At 42.2% G+C, this 21,692-nt stretch overlaps 1 protein-coding gene across 1 annotated transcript in view; it reads left to right on the top strand.

Annotated features, from left to right (window-relative positions):
- UBE2N (ubiquitin conjugating enzyme E2 N) overlaps positions 1 to 21,692 on the top strand; it is a 39,058-nt gene extending 17,366 nt beyond the window's left edge. Inside the window, exons 2-4 of the mRNA XM_002711200.5 lie at positions 19,628 to 19,874; positions 20,067 to 20,207; positions 20,872 to 21,692. Coding sequence (XP_002711246.1) covers positions 19,628 to 19,874; positions 20,067 to 20,207; positions 20,872 to 20,912 — 429 coding nt within the window. The 3' untranslated portion in view covers positions 20,913 to 21,692. The remainder of the gene's footprint in view (positions 1 to 19,627; positions 19,875 to 20,066; positions 20,208 to 20,871) is intronic.

Genomic DNA, 21,692 nt, shown 5'->3' with positions numbered 1-21,692 from the left:
CTCGGGGCCGGCGCCGTGGCTCCTCTTCCAGTCCAGCTCTCTGCTGTGACCCAGGAGGGCAGTGGAGGATGGCCCAAGTGCTTGAGCCCCTGCACCTGTGTGGGAGACCAGGAAGAAGCACCTGGTTCCTGGCTTCGAATCGGCATAGCTCCTGCCCTAGCGGCCATTTTGGGGGTGAACCAACAGAAGAAAGATCTTTCTCTCTGTCCGTGTCTCTCTAACTTTATCTGTCAAAGGAAAAAAAAAAAGAAAAAGAAAAATGTCTCCCTCCTGTGTGTCACAGCCACCTGATCACTTTAAGGAAACTGTTTACTTAGATGATACATTTTTTTTTTTTTTTTAAGATTTATTTATTTGAGAGGTAAAGTTACAGACAGTGAGAAGCAGAGACAGAAAGGTCTTCCTTCCATTGGTTCACTCCCCAGATGGCCGCAATGGCCGGAGCTGTGCCTCCTCCTGGTCTCCATGTGGGTGCAGAGACCCAAGCACTTGGGCCATCTTCTACTGCTTTCCCAGGCCATAGCAGAGAGCTGGATTGGAAGAGGGGTAGCTAGGACTAGAACTGGCGCCTATATGGGATGCTGGCACCACAGGCGGAGGATTAACCTGTGGCCATGGAGCCAGCATTAGGTTGTTTTTTTTTTTTTTTTTGAGATTTATTTATTTATTTATTTATTTGAAAGGCAGAGTTACAGAGAGAGAAGGAAAAACAGATCTTCACAGCATCAGCCCTATAAATGAGTTATTTTAAGGATAACAGTTTTATAACTTTGTAGTAGTGTGTTTTCCCTGACCCGCAAGTAGGTTCACATAATCTCGTATTGCTGGTTCATATTGCTAGCAATAACTGAGTCCAGTATTCCTATTCTTTAAATATATTTATTGTTTCATTGTTTTAGAAGCTCAGGCTGTCTACATGAACTGGCTAAATTTGACCCATTTTATTGTACTTAGGTGTCTATCATAATAACATCTGCACTAATATGAATCTGCTTGGTTACAATAAAATCTGAGGTGGCTAGATAATTTCCTCTGGCTTAATAGCAGAGGGCAAAATAATCTGGAACCACAGATTACAAAATCCGTTGTTGCATATTGATAATCTGTTCAATATTAAAGTCTCTAACTTTAAAAAAAAAAGATTTACTTTATTTGAAAGAGAGAGATAGAGGGGTCTTCCATTTGTTGGTTCACTCCCCAGATGGCCACAATGGCTGGAGCTGCGCCATTCCAAAGCCAGGAGCCAGAGGCTTCTTCCAGGTCTCCCATGAGAGTGCAGGGGCCGAAGGGCTTGGGCCATCTTCTACTGCTTTCCCAGGCCATCGCAGAGAGCTGGATCGGAAGTGGAGCAGTTGGGACTGAAACCAGCGCCCATATGGGATGCCCGCACTGCAGGCAGCGGCTTTACCCGCTATGCCACAGCTACCCCCCTCCCCAACCTTTTTAAAATCTACTTTCTTGAGCAATTCCATTTCAAATTCTTCTAAAAACCTTGAGGAAGAGGAGAGTCTTTAATGTATCAACTAATAAAATACAGTACTGAGGCAGTTGTTATTGTTAAAATTGAGGAAAATAATGGCTAGATTATCGAAGCCAGGGATGAAAGAAATGTAAGCCTGGATTGTCTGGTGCTTAACATTTGGTCCTTTGAAGGATATGACCTGTAGGGACAATAGAAAAGGCTAAGGTTTTGGGGAAAAGAGTGTGAAATAGTTGGTCAAGATTTTTAAAAGCCCTTTTGATTACATATTCCTGCCATTTATAACCACAGTCTGGCTTCATCAAAACTTAGGCCTACCATTTTTGGAAGTCTTTGAATTTATTTCCTCTTTGGCTAGTCAGTAATTTTCTTTGCTGTATGGGATTAGTCTTAGTAGTTGATGGTTCATCTGTTCTTTCAACTGATGATGTTGATGCTCAGCATTGGGGCTGTGGTCATTGGAGCCAGGCTAGTTGGGGAGACAGTAAGACGGCAAAGTATGTAAGAAATGGCTTTCTATAGATGGTACACCCCTGCTTTCTGATAATATTCAGTAGCATTTAGTCAGTTGCTTTTTTTTTTTAAAGGTTTATTTATTTGAGAGGCAGAGTTAGAGAGAGAGGGAGAGACAGAGTGAACTTCCATTTGCTGGTTCACTTCTCAAATGGCCACAGGGGCTGGAGCTGGGCCGATCAGGAGCCAGGAGCTTCCACCAGGTCCCCCACATGGGTGTAGGGGCCCAAGCACTTGGGCCATCTTCCGCTGCTTTCCCAGGCCATCAGCAGGGAGCCAGATTGGAAGTGGAGTAGCCTGGGCTTGAACAGACACCCATATGGGATGATAGGCATCTGCAGGCAGAGGCTTAACCTACTGAGCCACAGCTCCAGCCCCTAATCAGTTGCTTCTTAATTGATAGTCAACTTTTGGGATGGAGAAGCACTGCTTTCTGTGGCTAAAATAATGTGTGTGTGTGTGTGTTTTAAATATTTATTTATTTGAAAGGCAGAGTTACAGAGAGGCAGAGGCAGAGAGAGAGAGAGGTCTTCCCATTTTCTGGTTCACTCCCAGATGGCTGCAACAGTCGGAGCTGTGCCAATCCAAAGCCAGGAGCTTCTTCCAGGTCTCCCACATGGGTACAGGGGGTGCCAAGTACTTGAGCCATCTTCTATTGCTTTCCCAGGCTGTAGCAGAGAGCTGGATCAGAAGAGGAGCAGCCGGGACTAGAACCAGCTCCCCTATGAGATGTCAGTGCTTCAGGCCAGGGCGTTAACCTGCTGCGCCACAGTGCCGGTCCCAATAAATAAATATTAAAAAAAAAAAAAAGAAAAAACATAAACAGAGAGTTGTACTGGAAGTGGAGCAGCTAGGACTTGAACTAGCACCCATAAGGGATGCCGGCATGCAGGCATCAGCTTTACTTGCTATGTCACAAAGCCAGCCCCTCAAACATTATTTTTATTACTCTAATGGCTTACTAATTAGTTTTGTAAGCTGATTCTCCTAGAGCAAAATGCTGATTTATGGATTGTGGAGATGTGTAGAAATAAATACTAGCTTGGGCCACCTCACTTGACCTCTCTATTTCTGTATCTGCCTAATATGCTAAGCTAGCTCTAGGGTGGTTGGAAGGATTAGAATGCAAAGAACAGAGCCTAATGTATTACTCAGCCCTATCTAGTGTTGGTTATTACTGTTTCCTGGTTTTTCAAATATGCTGACTTCCTGTAAATGTTAAAAGAATGAATGCCTTCCTACTGTGTAAGAAAATTGTGTGTCGTTTATATATTAGTCCCATAAAATGAATGATACTAAATATAGCTCAGAAGCGAGGCATTGATTTTGAAAGCACAGTGAATGCCCATTTATCAACAGTGGATTGAAAAATGGGATGATTTTGGTAAGTTATATATTCTGATTTTATTAGAATTACATATAATCAGTTTTCCACAAGTTTAACAATAATAAGGTTAATTTTTATAGCTGCTAAACTGAAATTTTACCCTTTATTCTATAAAGTATTTTGGCTCTTGCACTGCACAACTTCAGGGATTCCATTCACAAAGAGTATGATGTGAATGGTCTTCCTCTGAAGTTATATAATGTGGCAACCCAGCTGAAGGATGCTTATTTGGAGAATGATAACCCCTTAATATATGGATGCTTCCTAATTGATCCCAGAGTTAATATGCAGAGTCTGAAAGACTGTTTTTTTCTCTTCTGGTGGTTTGGAGTTTGGACAAAATTGTATCGTTGGCACAGTTGGATTGAAATTGCAGATCTGGACCAAATGTGACTTGTTTTTGTTTGCCTTACTGAAGAAATCAACTGCTCTGCTTCCATCTGTTTGTCTGTTAATATAAGTATAGGCTTTTCCTGTTAATGGGGACTTTGGGCATACAATTTTGTTGTTATTTCCCCATTTGAAACCAGAAGTAGCTCTGGAAGGAAAAGGAAAGAATAAGTAATAGTGGCTGTCTATACAGGATAGCCACTAGCTTGTAGGCTAGAAGTGCCTGTTTGTGTCATATGGTTTGCAAAGAATGTCAGTTTATATATAAAACAACTAAATTGCTTTTCAGGGCTTTTATTTTTATGAGAACAGCAACAACAAAAAATGTCTGTATATTAACTGGATTTCAGTTATTAGGAGCGTGGTTAATTGTATTTAAACTAATTCAAATAACTGCTATAGCCAGAGCTGAACCAAGCCACGTCCAGGAGCCAGGAATTTCATTCTAGTCTTCTGCATTGGTGGCAGGGGACCAAGTACTTGAGCCGTCTTCCACTGCCTTCCCAAGAGCATTAGCAGGGAGCTGGATCAGAAGTAGAGCAGCTGGGACTCCAATTGGCGTTCCAGTATGGGATGCTGGCATCTTAGTTCTCAGAGGTTTAACCATCTGGGGCAGCTTAACAAGCTGTGCCACAATGCTGCCAGCCCCTAACACCTTCTTTATGGGCTCTTAAATTAGGCAGAAATTCTTTGATAAAGAGATTAGCTAACTTAAGTGTTTCCTGTCTTTGACCCAGTTGATGCTAAAGAGGTGCATTTAGCTTCTTCATATCCCTCACTCTCAGTTGACTCTCTTCTTCACTTCCTTCCCTATCTATACTGAATTTTATATCTTTAGCAAGCAAAAGAGGCCAACTTTGGGTAGCTTAAGCAGAAACAGTATTTAGTAAGTTACTATGTACCTCACAACCTTGAGGGAGGGCCAAAGAAGGCAACCAGGAATAGGGTTCAGAATTGTACCATGACTGCTATCTTGCTCTTATCACTGGGTGGGCAGTACAATATGCAGTGTGTGCAGTGTCATTGCTGATGCCAAGTACAGTATGCTACCACTAGAACACTTAAAATGATTTCTATAATGCTTTTCTCTCCAGAAGAGCTTAACTTCTGATGCACAGGGTTTGACTAAGCCTAGATTATATAGTTGTAAAGGAGTTAATAAATAAGACTTTGGCTGCTATTGAAGGAGAATGGGGATCCATAAAACATGTGTTGAGGTTGCTAATTCCCAAACTAGATTTTTTTTTTAATTGTGAAGTGATCAGAAACAATGACAAAATATCTACTCCAAACCTCATTTTGACCTTGAGTACCTGCCAGGCAGTCCTTTTTTGTGACTATGGATAAGTTTTTCTATTTTCTGTTATACTTTCTTCATATCTTAAGCTCCCAAATCCATCTACTCCAGTTATACAAAGGAAGGGAAGGGAAAAGGAATATACAATTGGGAGACTTTTTACCACTGTTTAATAGTAGACAAACAACTAAAGTTACATGTAAGGATGTTAAAATAAATTACTGTCTTCAAATAACTGGTTGTAGTTTTAAGAAAGAAAAAAATAACAACAATAAAATGGGGCCAGCCTTGAAGCACAGAGGATTAAGCTGCTACCTATGATGCGAGCCTGTGTCCCACATCCAAACACCTGTTCGAGTTCTGGCTGCTGTGCTTCCAGTTCAGCTCCCTGCTGATGAACCTGGGAAAGCAGCAGAAAATGGCCTAAGTCATTGGGCCCCTGCATCCACATAGGAGACCATGTTGAAGATCTCTGTCTCTTCCTCCATTGTTTTGCCTTTCAAATAAATAAATGTTTTTTAAAGAAAAATTTTAAGGGGGCCAGCGCTGTGGCTCTGCACGTTAAGCCACAGCCTGCAGTGATGGCATTCCCAATGGGTACTGGTGCCACTTCCTATCCAGCTCCCTGCTAATGCACCTAAGAGGGCAGCAGAGGAGGGCCCAGGTCCCTGGGTCCCTGCCACCCATGTGGGAGACTGGGAAGAAGCTCCTGGCTCCTGCCTTCAACTTGGCCCAGCCCTGGCTGTTGCAGCCATTTTGGGGAGTGAACCAGCAGAAGGAAGATCTCTCCCTCCTGGTCCCCTTCTGTCTCTCTATAACTCTGCCTTTCACATAATATTTATTTTTTTATTTATTTTTATTTTTTGACAGGCAGAGTGGACAGTGAGAGAGAGAGAGAGACAGAGAGAAAGGTCTTCCTTTGCCGTTGGTTCACCCTCCAATGGCCGCCATGGCCGGCGCGCTGCGGCCGGCGCACCACGCTGATCCGATGGCAGGAGCCAGGAGCCAGGTGCTTTTCCTGGTCTCCCATGGGGTGCAGGGCCCAAGCACTTGGGCCATCCTCCACTGCACTCCCTGGCCACAGCAGAGAGCTGGCCTGGAAGAGGAGCAACCGGGACAGAATCCGGCGCCCCAACCGGGACTAGAGCCCGGTGTGCTGGCGCCGCTAGGCGGAGGATTAGCCTAGTGAGCTGTGGCGCCGGCCCACATAATATTTTTTAAAACAAAATTTGTTTATTTGAAAGTCAGAGTTACACAGAGAGAGGAAGAGAGGCAGAGAGAGACTTCCATCCGAAGTCAGGAGCCAGGAGCTTCCTCCAGGTCTCCCACGTGGGTGGAGGGGCCCAAGGACTTGGACCATCTTCTACTGCTTTCCCAGGCCATAGCAGAGAGCTGGGTAGGAAGTGGAGCAGCCGGGACTCGAACCGGCACCCATATGGGATGGTGGCACTGGAGGTAGCAGCTTTATCCGTAACACCACAGTGCCAGCCTTGTAAATTCATATTTTTAAGCTACAAGAACATTGCAGAGGGGCTGGCACTGTGGCATAGTAGGTAAAGTCGCTACCTGAAGTGCCAGCATCCCTTATGGGCACCAGTTCGAGTCCCGGCTGCTCCACTTCTGATCCAGCTCTGCTATGGCCTGGGAAAACAGTGGAAGATGGCCCAAGTCCTTGGGCCCCTGCACCCGTGTGGGAGACCTGGAAGAGGCTCCTGGCTCCTGGCTCTGGATAGGAGCAACACCGACTGTTGTGGCCATTTGGGGAGTGAACCAGCAGATGGAATACTTCTCTCTCACTCTGCCTCTGCTTCTCGGTTTAACTCTGATTTTCAAATAAACAAATAAATCTTAAAAAAAAATTGCAGAACATAGTGGCTTCATGTGGTATCAAAGATAGGCAAAACGATTTACCATTTTCAGATTATAATTCCAGGTAAAAGTATAGTGGCTTAAAGTTGTCTCATGAAGCATTCTTTATGATTATGAAAGGGCTGAAAATAGCTGTTCCTTACTTTCCACTGCTATTGTTTGCTGTCCTTGTCAGACACTTTACAGTTCATATAGTTAATTGTCATTATTTGTTCCATTGAGATTAAGAAACAAACATCTTAATGTTAGTGCTAGACTGAATAGAAACCAGCAACTGGGATTTGAATCTTGACTCTGTCATTTGCTTATTTGGTTATATTGTAACTAGTTAGTTATTTATTTGTTTAAGATTTATATAATTATTTGAAAGGCAGAGTTAGAGAGGGAGAGACCGAGAGATCTTCGATTACTGATTCACTCCTCCAAATAACCACAATGGCCAGGGCTGGGCCAGGCTGAAGGTAGGAAGCCAGGATTTTCATCCGGTCTCCCACATGGGTGCCAGGGCCCAACTACTTGAGGCGTCTTCCCCTGCTTTCCCACGTACATTAACAGGGAGTTGGATGGGAAGTGGAGTAGCCAGGATCAAAACTAGCACCCATAAGGAATGCCAGCGTTGTAGGCAGCAGCTTTACCTACTGCATCACAATATGAGCCCTTAGCTAGTTATTCTTAGTTCCTCACTTATAAAATGAGTATGATGATTAATTGAGTTAGTATATATGCAGCATCTAAATTGGTGTTTGGCGCCATTTTTATTGAACTTTCATTAGTGAACTTTTATTGATTCTCTGTGTGTCTAGGGAGGAGTGCTTGATAATTGCATGTAGTCCCTGCCCTGCCCTTACAGAATTTGTAGGCTGGCGGAGAGAAAAACACACATTACAACGCAATCTCTCTTGTGTTTAATTGGTGGAAGAATTGGGGAATGGTAGGCAGATTTCCTTCTTGCAGGGAGTTTGTTAGGATTTTCTGATTTTTGTCCACTGTCATTAATTAGAATAATCTTAAATGCTATTTCAGAGGTGAAAGTTACCAACAAACACAGCAGGTATAGTAATCTTTCCTGTCAACTCTGTGTGGTATTGATGCATGCGTGGCATTTATTCAGTGAATGGTACTTGTTCAGCATTTAACTATCATTTGCTAGGTATGGTTCCTGTCTTTAAATACAACAGTTATTGTGATAATCATGTTGTAGAGGTAATGAACAGGAAACTGAAGTACTGGGGAGAAGCTTCCAGATTAATTTGAGGCCCAAGAAACAATGTGGTCATATGTACTTAACCTTTCAGAAGATCCTCTTATTTCCAAGACTCTGTTTCTTTTCCCTGAACTTCACAGAAGTATTGATGTGGTCTTACTGATGTGGGTTAGATGTAGATTTCTAGTTAGGACTGGTGGTGTGGTGTAGTGGGTTAAGCCACCACCTGTAACACCAGCATCCCTTATGGGAGCCATTGAGTCCTGGTTGCTCCACTTCCAGTCCAGCAACCTGCTAATACACTTGGGAAAGCAGAGGAAGATGCCCAAGTGTTTGGGGCCCTGCCACCACATAGGAGATCCAGATGAAACTACTGGCTCCTGGCTTTGGCCTGGCCCAGCCCCTGCTGTTGTGGCCATGTATTAAATAAATACATTTTAAAAAGAAAAAAGATGTAGATTTTTAGTGCAAGTGATCCAGCCCCATTTCTAGGTTACTACTCTAAGTGTAATAAAGAGTACTTTCCATACCTGTTAACCTAGCAGAATTAATACTTGATACCTGGAACCTTTGAAATAGCTCCTTTCAGAGCTGATGCTGTGGTGCAACGGGTTAAGCTACCTTCTGCAGTGCCGGTATCCCAAATAGGCACAGTTTGAGTCCTGGCTGTTCCACTTCCCATCCAGCTCCCTGCTAATTGACCTGAGAAAGCAGTGGAAGATGGCCCAAGTGCTTGGGCCCCTGCACCCACATGGGAGACCTGGAAGAAGCTCCTGGCTCCTGGCTTCGGAATAGCCCAGCTCTGGCCATTTTGGCCATTTGGGGAGTGAACCAGCAGATGGAAGACCTCTCTCTCTGTCTTTCCCTCTGTCTATAACTCAGCATCTGAATTAAATAAATGAATCTTTTTTTTAATGATTTATTTATTTATTTGAAAGGCAAAGTTACAGAGAAGCAGAGGCAGAGAGAGAGATCTTCCATCCGCTGGCTTATTCCCCAAATGGCCACAACGGTCGGAGCTGTGCTGATCAGGAGCCAGGAGCTTCTTCCGGGTCTCCCATGTGGGTTCAGGAGTCCAAGGACTTGGGCCATCTTACTGCTTTCCCAGGCCATAGCAGAGAGCTGAATTGGAAGTGAAGCAGCCAGGACTTGAACAGGCACCCATATGGCATGCCAGCATTGCAGGTGGCAGCTTTATCTGCTAAGCCACAGTGCCAGCCCCAATAAGCAAATCTTAAAAAAAAAAAAAAAAAAAAAAAACCAACAACAACAAATAGCTCTTTCCATTGTCCTTATCTGAATTTGTCACCTAAGAAATCATGAAGTTTAAATGTATGGGAGAATGAGTGTGTGTTGAGAACCATTATTCTCTGACTTTTAGGATAAGTACTTTAAAGAAATTTTCATGGTTCCCAAAGCCCATCAAAAGGATTGTAAGCAGTTAGTAGTGAGACTGATTTAGAAGACAAAAGGAGACAGCTTGATTTTGCTGATGTTACTTATAAAAGACTGCTTATATTTACTTCCTGAATCCAGGTCAGGATAAGCCTTATCTAAACTCATGTTCAGAGGGAGTGCTAACATTTGCTTTTGGTTTCTCAGTGGTGTTCATATGATGTAATTTTTAAAAACCAGTTAGCAATGTGAACATCATAAGCATCATTTGTTTTGTATTGGCAAAGGGAAAAAGGTTGAAATAAGTTGAGATGTTTTATGTCCACTAGGGGGTAGTGTGGACTATGAAAATTAAAATTATCCTCTGATTAGCCCTTATTTCATTATGTAGTTACCTCCTTTGAGTTCATTTTGTTAAAATTGTTACAGACATCATTTCCAAATATAGTCTTGTGACTGTTGCAAACAGTAACCGTTGCCCCCCTTTTTTTAAAAAAATATTTTATTTATTTGAAAGTTAGAGTTACACAGAGAAGGAGAGGCAGAGAGAGAAAGTCTTCCATCTGCTGGTTCACTCTGCAAATGGCTGCAACGGCTGAAGCTGCGCCGATCCGAAGCCAGGAGCCAGAAGCTTCTTCTAGGTCTCCCACGTGGGTGTAGGGCCCCAAGGACTTGGGCCATATCCTACTGCTTTCCCAGGCCATAGCAGAGGGCTGGATGGGAATTAGAGCAGCCAGGGCTCGAACTGGAGCTCATATGGGATGCTGGCATTGCAGGTGGTGGCTTTACCCACTACGCCACAGCGCCGGCCCCTGTTGTGATTCCAGAAGTTCTAACTTTATTTTTTAAAAAGATTTATTTATTTGAGAGAGCAAGTAAGTGAGAGAGAGATTGATCTTCTGTCAGCTGGTTCACTCCCCAGATGGCTGCAATGGCTGGGGCTGTTTTGTGCTGGTCCTGGACAAAGCCGGGTGTCAGGAGCTTCATCTGAGTCTCCCATGTAGGTAGCAAGTGTTTGCTTTTCCCAGGCCATTAACAGGGAGCTGGATCAGAAGCAGAGCATCTGGGACTGAAATCGAACCCCATATGGGATGCTGGTGTTGCAGGCAGCAGCTTTACCCACTATGCCACAATGGTGGCCCCTGACCATTTTATAGAATTTTTTTTCTAGGGGAATATAGCAGTAGTTAAAATTTCTTTACAAAAATTTACTGACTTTATGAACTAAGTTAAATTCTTGTCAGTCACATAACTGTAACATGATTGTCTTTGTGCTTCCTTGTCCTGTGTGGTAGCTGCTAGTCCCATGTGACTGTTGATGGTTGAAGTGTGGATAGCTTGAATTTATTTATTGTGGGTATAAATTACATACTGATCTTTGAAAACTTAGTTTTGGAAAAAGGATGCAAAATGTATACCTAATTTTTATATTGATTACATGTTGAAACAATGCTTTTTAAATAGAATATATTAATTAAATTAATTTTACTTGTTTCTTTTTGCTTTTTATTATGGCCACTAGAATTTGAAGTACATGTGTGGCTTGCATTGTATTTCTGTTGAAAAGCATAATTGTAGATAAAAATATGGATCAGCCACTTTTATCTTGGCATATTGCTAACTAGCCTTAGTACTTGTAAGGAGATAGTATAGTGAAGAAATTGAGCACAACTTTGGTTCTTGGTCTAATCCCAGCTAGAATATAGTCAGTTTTATTGTAGGGAGGAATATGTGTTTATAAAAATCATGGTGTTTGTCGAATTTGTGCAGTAAAACTCATACAGCTTATGGTAAAATGAACTTAGGGGTATGATACTCATATACCCATTGGTGGTAACTTTTTTAAAAATTTTTTTGACAGGCAGAGTGGACAGTGAGAGAGAGAGAGAGACAGAGAGAAAGGTCTTCCTTTGCCGTTGGTTCACCCTCCAGTGGCCGCCGCGGCAGGCGCGCTGCGGCCGGCATACCACGCTGATCCGATGGCAGGAGCCAGGTACTTATCCTGGTCTCCCATGGGGTGCAGGGCCCAAGCACTTGGGCCATCCTCCACTGCACTCCCTGGCCACAGCAGAGAGCTGTCCTGGAAGAGGGGCAACCGGGACAGAATCCGGCACCCCGACCGGGAGTAGAACCCTGTGTGCCGGTGCCGCAAGGCGGAGGATTAGCCTAGTGAGCCGCGGCGCCGGCCTGGTGGTAACTTTTTAAAAATGCTTACTTACCGGGGTTGGTGTTATGGCACAGTGGGTTGAGCTGCTGCCTGGGATGGCCACATCCCATGTTGTGCTTGATTCAAGTCCTGGCTATCTGCATATCTAATCTAGCTTCCTATTGATATGCTGGGAAGACACTATAGATGGCCCAGACACTTGGGTTCCTGCCACTCATGTGGGGACCCAGATGGAGTTCTTGGCTTTTGGCTTTGGCTTGGCCCAGCCCAGCCCTGTTTGTTGTGGGCATTTGAGGAGTGAACCAGCAAATTAAGATCTCTCTCTCAGTTTCTCTCTCTCTCTCTCTCTCTCTCTGCCTTTCAAATTAAAAATGAAAATAAATTTAAAGGAATAAAAGGTTGAGTGATAGAGATTAGAATCGAGTAAGTATCATTGAAACATCCCTCAATTTTATATGACTTTAATGATAATGAAGTTAGAGTTGTCATATAGCTCTTGGTCCTGGTGAGCTAAAAGATCTACAGTTGGCATTATTAGTCATACATTGTACTTCAGAAAATATTCTAACTGGTGAAAATCTAGACATGGTACATTGGACTAATGTACTGGCTTTTCTTATGAATCATCACCCTTTTTCTGAAAATAGTTTAATACCCAAAATGTTTACTTATATATGATTAAATCGTCACACTGAGAATGTGTGGGGCCCCAGGCCGGTGCTGTGGCATAGTGGTTAAAGCCACCACCTGCAGTGCCGCATCCCATATGGGCACTGGTCCCGGCTGCTCCACTTCTGATCTGGCTCTCTGCTATGGCCTGGGAAAGCAGTGGAAGATGCCCCAAGTCCTTGGGGCCCTGCACCCATGTGGGAGCTTCCAAAAGAAGCTCCTGGCTTCGGATTGGCTCAGCTCCGGCCGTTGCGGCCATTTGGGGAGTGAATCAGTGGTTGGAAGACCACTCTTCTCTCTGCCTCTGCCTCTCTGTAACTCTGCCTTTCAAATGAATAAATAAATTTTTTTAAAAGAATGCATAGAGCTTCATTGTCTGTCAAATTAAGTATGGGGGATAAGTATTTGTGGCATGTACTGTTGTTTTATTTTGTGAGATAACTTTTTGGGGGTTAATCTTGATGCTTTTGGTACCTGTACCCTGTTCTTTGCTGCTCTTCCTTTTCAATTTTTTAGTAACTGATTTCCTGAACATAGTCTACAGTACTGTCTGTACACCTGGCCCCAAGCCTAGTTCTCCTTGTGCTTCCATCCTTGGTTTGCTTTTAAACTAAGTGAAGGGGCCGATGCTGTGGCGCAGTGGATTAATGCCCTGGCCTGAAGTGCCAGTATCCCATATGGGCGCTGATTCAAGACCCTCTGCTCCACTTCCGATCCAGTTCTCTGCTATGGCCTGGGAAAGCAGTAGAAGATGGCCCTTGGGCCCGTGCACCAGCATGAGAATCATGGAAGAGGCTCCTGGCTTCGGATTGGCACAGCTCTGGCCATTGCAGCCAACTGGGAAGTGAACCATCAGATGGGAGACTTCTCTCTCTCTCTCTGCCTCTCCTTCTCTCTGTATAACTGACTTTTAAATAAAATAAATAAATTAAAAAAAAAAAACATAGTGGAATCTCAAAATGCAAGTAGTGATTATTCTGTTTTCCTTAAAATAAACTTTTGTTGATTTAATAAATCTTGAGATTTGTTGTGGTTTGATCTTAACCTAAATTCTTTCTGAGTTGAGTCTTTGTGATCGTGGCGTTTGTGTGTGATCTCATTTGTCAGGACATTATACGATGTTAACTCATTTGATATTCTATATTTGTTATATTTGTTTCCCTTATCCACGATGGGTATGCTCCAAGACTCCTATAAGATGCCTAACACCTTGGATAGTTACTGAGCCCTATTTGTACTGTTTTGGATTTTACATATACAACTTTTTTTTTCTTTTTTTTTTTTTTTTTGACAGGCAGAGTTAGAGAGTGAGAGAGAAACAGAGAGAAAGGTCTTCCTTTTTCTGTTGGTTCACCCCCCCCCCCCCCAGATGGCCGCTACAGCTGGCGCACTGCGCTGATCTGAAGCCAGGAGCCAGGTGCTTCCTCCTGGTCTCCCAGGTGGGTGCAGGGCCCAAGCACTTGGGCCATCCTCCACTGCCTTCCTGGGCCACAGCAGAGAGCTGGACTGAAAGTTTTAATATTTCATTTATTTATTTGAAAGAGAAGCAGAGGCAGAGAGAGGGAGAGAGAGAGGTCTTTATCCACCGGTTCACTCCCCAAATTGCCACAACAGCTGGAGCTGGGCCAATACGAAGCCAGGAGCCAGGAACTTTTTCTGGGTCTCCCATGGGAATGCAGTGCCCAAGTGCTTGGCCCATCTTCTACTGCTTTCCCAGGCGGTAGCAGAGCTGGATCAGAAGAGGAGCAGCTGGGACTTGAACCAGCGCCCATATGGGATGCCTGTGCTACAGGCAGGGGATTAACCTACTGCGCCATGTGCTGGCCTTTGCCTTCTTAACTAAGCATTTATCACACATTGTGGCTATAACTTCTGCGTTTTGCAGGACATTCAGCAAACCAGCTTGAATATCCTTTTCATTTCTTTACAACTTTTCAAGAGATTCATTCTTAATTGTTAGTCTTGGCAACCACAGTGTAGGTTTTTTTTTTTTTTCTTAAGCCAAAACACATTGACTTTTTTTCTTAAAGGTAGCACTTTGTGGCTTTACTTTGTCATCTTAATTGCCAGCATTATTACTCTTGTGCTTTGGGGCCATTATTAACTATAGTAAGGGTTACTTGAATACAAGCATTGTGATGTTACAGCAGTTGGTCTGATAACCAAGATGGTTACTGAGGTTTTGATGGCTGAGTACTGTTAGAATTGTAGATATCCTGAACAAAAGGATGATTGAAGTCCTGAGTGGGATGGAGCAGCGTGTGAGAAATTTCATCATGCTACTCAAAACAGTGAACAATTTAAAATTTGCTCATCTCTAGAACTTTTCCTGTAATGTAATCAGACTTGTTGACTGGATTGGCTGAAACAGTGGAAAAGTGAAACTGTAGATAATGGGGACTGTGCTCTGCGTGAGAGGAAGTAAGGACGCTGTGCCTCAGAGCAATGCAAACTACTTGTTAGTACATGAATCAGTAGGAATTTAAATCTTTTTCTTGTTGACTTAAAAAAGCATACTGTGCTTTGCTATCTTTTGACCAAATAGTGTAAAACTAGAAGGTATTTCACAGTTAACTATGTGTTGAATTGTAGCAAGAATTTTCTCTCCTATCCAGTTTTTGCCTTATTTGGGAAAAAGTTGCCACCAACTTCTGTGGGTAAGACTTTCATATGCTAGCATCTGAGACTTGTTCATGTGGTTTGGATTTTATTCCTTTTCCCTCCCGTAATATATGCTCTGGGTTTGTTTGGGAAATCAGAACTGTAGTCATATAATTATACATCTGTTCATTGTGTCAAATCCATTAGAACTTGAGAGCAAGGGAAAACTATTTCAAGTGTTTTCCATACCTAAATTAGCTTATCCTAAAATATGTTTCAATTAAATCTTGTGATTGATCAGATCACATGATCTGCTTAATGTCTGATTTTGAGGATGAGCTGAAGATGAGAAAATGAATGCCATATCTGTCTCTACTAATGTGTACTGAGGATGATTTTGGAAACTATTTTAGGATATGCTCTTAGAGGCCCTTCTGGTAGCTTATTATAGCTTTAAATAGCTGCTGCTACCTTGTTTAACTGGAGTGTGGACTCTGGCACTCTTTTTTCCAATCTCCATCTTCATGGCTTTCTAAAAATAGGAAAACAAAAGGATCAAGGTGAGGAAAGGCCAAACGTCAAGCATTTTACTGTTTTGTTCTTTTCTGATTCTTCCATTCTTGCTGTTCATTCTTAATATCTTTGCTTTTTCCTAGAAATGAAGACATCTTTTTTCTCATTTTATGTTCTATATATGGTTTCCAAAAGAGGGAGACATCATCATTGCCTCTTGGACTTTTTAATGTTCTTAAAATGTTTTATTTTGAACCTAGAGAACATTTTATTGAAAGGGATTCACAATGTTTCAGCTTCTAATTTGCCCTTGCATTACTATAATTAAAATAAAGTATTGAGTGCCAGATACATTACTTTTTTTAGATGGCCTTGGGTTTAACAAATTTGGGGTGAGGATTTGATTTGTATCTACATCTTACGACTATTTCCGTACATGAGTGTTTTAAGTGTGTATACTGTGGTTGTAGAATGAAATAATGTAATGTATATAATTTCTTAAGTATTTTCATTGTTTTTCATTCCTTAAAACTTAGAATTACTATGCATGCCTATTCAAAATATTGAAAATGTATTACTAATATATGCTGTACATACTGTTTCCAGTTTATTAGATATTAATGGTGTTTTGGTTCAGTATTAGTAGAAGTCAGACTATTTCTCCAGCACTTGAATGGATCCTTTTGTGTTTCTCTCATGATGTATACATCCTGCTTTGAAAAGGACCCTACTTTAATGATATTAAAGATGAAAATCTGTTAGTTCATTCCTCATTCTTTATGGCATCAAGTAGACTCATAACTCTTTAAGTATTCATTGAACATCTACTATGGTGTCAGCTTCTGCTCCAAGTTATAAAGATATGTCAGGAATAAACATACTGAAATTTCTTTTATGGAGCTTTTACCCTCAACAAAATAAGCAAGATGTGTAATCAGTGGTGCTGTGGAGATAAAGTAGGGAAGTGTGTAGGGTAGGGTGAAATGAGATTGCATTTTCAGTTATGAAGACTGCAGTGAGAAAATGTCTTTGAATGAAGCTTCAGGAGTTGAAGGAGTAAGCCAAAGAGCAATTTGAGGGAAAGAAGAGCAAGTACAAAGCCTTAGAGGTGTGGGAGTATGTTCGGCAGGTTGAAGAACTTGTGTACTTGATTTGGCTAGAACAAAGAGAGGGTGTTGGGGTTAGAATATCTGAAGATGAGGGGCTGGCTTTGTGGCTTGGCAGGAGAGCCACCGCCTGGGACACAGGTGTCCCATATGGGCACCAGTTTATGTCCTGGCCTCTCTACTTCCTATTCACTTCCCTACTAATGTGCCTTGGGAAGCAGCAGAGGATGGCCCAGTTGCTGGGCCCCTGCACCTATGTGGAAGAGCTGGAGGAAGCTCTTGGCTTCTGGCTTTGGTCTGGCCCAGCCCTGGCTGTTGCTGCTGTTTGGGAAATGAACCAGCAGATGGAAGATTTCTCTCTCTCAGGCTCTTCTTCCTTTCTGTCTCTGTAAATAAATAAATATTAACAAATAAAGAATATCTGAAGATGAGTCAGAGAGAGGTAGGCAGAGTGAGGTATATAGAACCCTTATTGGGGAGTCCATGGTAAGGACTTTGGTTTTTAAAATGACTGTGAAATATCAGCTTGGGAAGTAGTGGGTAACAAGGTTAGAAGCAGGGAGAACAAGTTTGGAGGGTGTTGCAGCATACTAAGTGAGAACTTGTGTGACTTAGAGTAGTGTAGCAGTGGAGTGGCAAGAAGCCATCCAGTTGCAGATTTTGGTGTGTTTCAAAATGGAATTCAATCAGATTAGATGTGTGGCATATGAAGGAATAGGTGGATCAATTAGATAGAACAGGAACTTTGGGAGAAAAGCAGGTTGAGTGTCAGGAAGGTGAGAAGCTCAGTTTTGGTCATGTTAAGTTTGGGATGCTTTTTATTTAATAGAAGATCTGTTAAGCTGGCAGTTATGGATGGAAGAAATAGGATGAGGGGAGAGGTCTGTCCCGGGTATGAATTACAGGAGGTTTCTTCATGTTTAGAATGTCTTTAGAATTTAAATTCATTGTATCACTGAATGTGTAGATAGAGAAGAGGCTCTGGGCAGATCCCTGTTGCACTTCAGTGTTGGGGTATTGGGGAGATAGGAACTGGCAAGGAGACTAAAAGAAGCTGATGCTGTACAAGTAGGAAGAGAGGTAGGAGAGTGGTGATAGCACAGGTGAAGTCTTTTAAAGATGAAGGCAGAACAGCTAAATAAGATGTTTTATTTAGAGCAAGTAAGATAAGGACTAAGCATTGGCCGTATGATTTAACTATGTGTGTATCATTGGTGCCCTTATTATAAACTGGCTATTGGCTACAACCTGATAGTAGAGTATGTTCAAGAAAGGAAGGGAGGAATACATTGGAGACAGGCAATTATAAAGCATTGAGGCAGTAGTTGATGGCATGGGGAGTGGGTCCACATCATTTTCTTTTTTCTTTTTCTTTCTTTTTTTTTTTTTTTTTTTTTTTACTTTTATTTATTTATTTGACAGGCAGAGTGGACAGTGAGAGAGAGACAGAGAGAAAAGTCTTCCTTTGCCGTTGGTTCACCCTCCAATGGCCGCCGCGGCCGGCGCGCGCGCACCGCGCTGATCCAGTGGCAGGAGCCAGGTGCTTCCCCTGGTCTCCCATGGGGTGCAGGGCCCAAGCACTTGGGCCATCCTCCACTGCACTCCCTGGCCACAGCAGAGAGCTGGCCTGGAAGAGGGGCAACCGGGACAGAATCCGGCGCCCCGACCGGGACTAGAACTCCGTATGCCGGCGCCACAAGGCAGAGGATTAGCCTAGTGAGCCGCAGCGCTGGCCCAGGTCATTTCTGCACTTACTGGGAAAAAATGACAACAGTTTGCATGATTTGGGGGAAGATCAAATAACGAGGGGACAAGTGAAGGTGCAGGAAGGGAGCAGACACTGTTAGCAGTTTCCTTGAATAGTTGCAGAGGTAATATGAAGAGGTTGGCTCTTAGCCAAGAATAAGGCACTTCATTGGCAGTAACAGGAGCAAAGACAGAGCGTGTGGGACAGGTACAGGTGAGTGTGCGCATGCTTTCTTGGGAATTTAGGAAGCTTATTTTTCCTCATGAAATAGGAACCAAGGCATCAGACAAAGTGAGGATGGGGATAGAGGTGCTGAAAGTTTGAAAGAGGGAAGAGTATGTTTTATGGGAGAGAGGGGAAACAGTGGAAAGGAGAACCAATAGTAAGATTGCTGGGAGCATTGAAGATCCCTTTGAGGTTAACCGTCAATTTTAGAAACCAGGCACCATCTGTCCTTACTCAGATGCCTATGCTTGTTCTTATCTCCTTCCGTTATTTCTTTATATTTTCCATGAGAGATTTTCAGTGGCTTTAAAAACTAATTTTGCCTATGAAATAGCCTAGTTTTGGTGTAGTTTACAAGAACAAGTTGCTTTACTTTTGTGGTAATCCTACTGTGTGTGTGCATGCGCGCACGCATGGGTGGGTGGTTTTTTTTTTTTTTTTTCACAATTAGTTTCATTACTTTTTTATTTATTTTTTATTTTTTGACAGAGTTAGACAGTGAGAGAGAGAGACACACACACAGAAAGGTCTTCCTTCCGTTGGTTCACCCCCCAAATGGCTGATACGGCCAGCGCACTGCGCCGATCCGAAGCCAGGAGCCAGGTGCCTCCTCCTGGTCTCCTATGCAGGTGCAGGGTCCAAGCACTTGGGCCATCCTCCACTGTCTTCCCGGGCCACAACAGAGAGCTAGACTGGAAGAGGAGCAACCGGGACAGAATCCGGCATCCCAACTGGGACTAGAACCCTGGGCTGCTGGCGCCGCAGGCGGAGGATTAGTGAGCCGCGGCACCGGCCAGTTGCATTACTTTTGTTATCAATATATTTTAGACATTTGTAACTGGAATATGTGGTAGGTGATCGAGATTTTGCAGTTATATTCAGCTGGTTGTAATCATTTATATGGTCCTTTCTTTGAAATTTCTATTGTGTAAGCCAATAAAAGCCCTTTGGGAGATTGGAGAGGTTCTTTTATGTCTAATTTCAAGAGGTGAACTTTGTAATTTTAATTTTGGTTTAGTTGAAATGGCATTTGTTTCACAAATGTATTTGCTTTTCTGTTGTAGGAAACCCAGCGTTTGCTGGCAGAACCAGTTCCTGGCATTAAAGCAGAACCAGATGAGAGCAACGCCCGCTATTTTCATGTGGTCATTGCTGGCCCCCAGGATTCCCCCTTTGAGGGAGGGACTTTTAAACTTGAACTATTCCTTCCAGAAGAATACCCAATGGCAGCCCCTAAAGTACGTTTCATGACCAAAATTTATCATCCTAATGTAGACAAGTTGGGAAGAATATGTTTAGATATTTTGAAAGGTAAGTGTTACCTTTATCATCATATGCTATTAAAATTTTTCCTTTTTATTATCTTAAGCATTTCATATCTAGAATGTAAACATATTCTTGGTGTGTACAAAGACCACAGAGGTCTGTGGGAGGGAGATGCAGCAGTTCTGGGCTTGTTTTTTCATGCTTTATCATATCCTACTGGGCCTGTTGCCTTCATAGATAAGTGGTCCCCAGCACTGCAGATCCGCACAGTTCTGCTATCGATCCAGGCTTTGTTAAGTGCTCCCAATCCAGATGATCCATTAGCAAATGACGTAGCGGAGCAGTGGAAGACCAATGAAGCCCAAGCCATAGAAACAGGTATTTAATATTCATTCTCTTTCACACCACTTCTACTTTTAGAAACTAGTTTGTACTACCGTTCTTTAAGGCCCTTGGCAAGAAAAAGGAAAAAAAATCTAAAATAAATAAGATCAATAAGATCCTGCTTGTTATAGTATACAAATAATATCTTAAAATATAATATGTAATAATGTCTTACAGTCTGCTATGGGATCCTCAGATTTAAGGACAATGTGTAATTGGAACATCTTGGACCCTTATAATTCTACTGGGTTTAACAAATACTGAGTATCTCTTATTCATTTAGCAATATGTAAAGATCTAGAAAACTTTGAACTCTTGAGCTGTTTTTGTAATCCATATGATTAAAATATGTAGCAGTTTACGGCTGCAGAGTTCGGATTTAAGAAGGTTCTTCTGATTTTAACAAAATTGATGGAGATCCAAAAATTCAGCCTGTTAAGTTTTGTAGAACTTTTGAATTTTATTGTGGTGTTTTTGGTAATTAGGCATACAGAAAATCTTCCAGCCTTGATCTAGTTTATAAAATGACATGAATTTAAATGATTATGGCATGGCATTTTCATAAGTAACAATACTATTTGTTTACTTACTGTGGAGTTGAGCAGATAACAGATTGAACTAAGTAAAATAATAATTGCATGTTTGTTTTTGTCTGCAGCTAGAGCATGGACTAGGCTATATGCCATGAATAATATTTAAATCGATCTGATCATCAAGTATGCATCACTTCTCCTGTTCTGCCAAGACTTCTTCCTTTTTGTTTGCATTTAATGGACACAGTCTTAGAAATATTACAGAATAAAAGCCCAGACATCTTCAGTCCTTTGGTGATTAAATGCACATTAGCAAATCTATGTCTTGTCCTGATTCGCTGTTGTAAAGCATGAACAGAGGCTAGAAGTATCATCTGGATTGTTGTGGAAACGTTTAAAAGCAGTGGCCCCTCTGCTTTTATTCATTTCCCCTATCATGGTTTAAGTATAAAGCACTGTGAATGAAGGTAGTTGTCAGGGTTAGCTGCAGGGGTGTGGGTGTTTTTCTTTATTTTATTTTATTTTTTTTTAGGGGGGAGGTATGTTTTATTTTAATTTTATGGGCTCCCCCCCCCTTTATGGTGATCTAATTGCATTGGTTAAAAGCAGCTAACCAATTCTTTAGAATATGCTCTCTAGCCAAGTCTAACAATTTAGACTCTGTAGATGGACAAGCTTGATTGTTTGAACCAAAATGGGAACATTAAACAAACATCACAGCCCTCACTAATAACATTGTGACTTTGCTGTCAAGTGTAGATTCCCCCCTTCAAAACAGCTTGTGACCATTTTGTATGGCTTGTCTGGAAACTTCTGTAAATCTTATGTTTTAGTAAAATATTTTTTGTTATTCTACTTTGCCTTTGTACAGTTTATTTTACTGTGTTTATTTCATTTTCCCAATGTGACAATCGTATTTAAAAATTAAAGCTCTGATGGAACATTC

Source organism: Oryctolagus cuniculus, chromosome 11 (genome assembly GCF_964237555.1).
Source record: "Oryctolagus cuniculus chromosome 11, mOryCun1.1, whole genome shotgun sequence".
NCBI classification, from domain to species: Eukaryota; Metazoa; Chordata; class Mammalia; order Lagomorpha; family Leporidae; genus Oryctolagus; species Oryctolagus cuniculus.
Note: the sequence above shows the minus strand (reverse complement) of the source record. Positions and strands in the feature narration are given on the sequence as shown.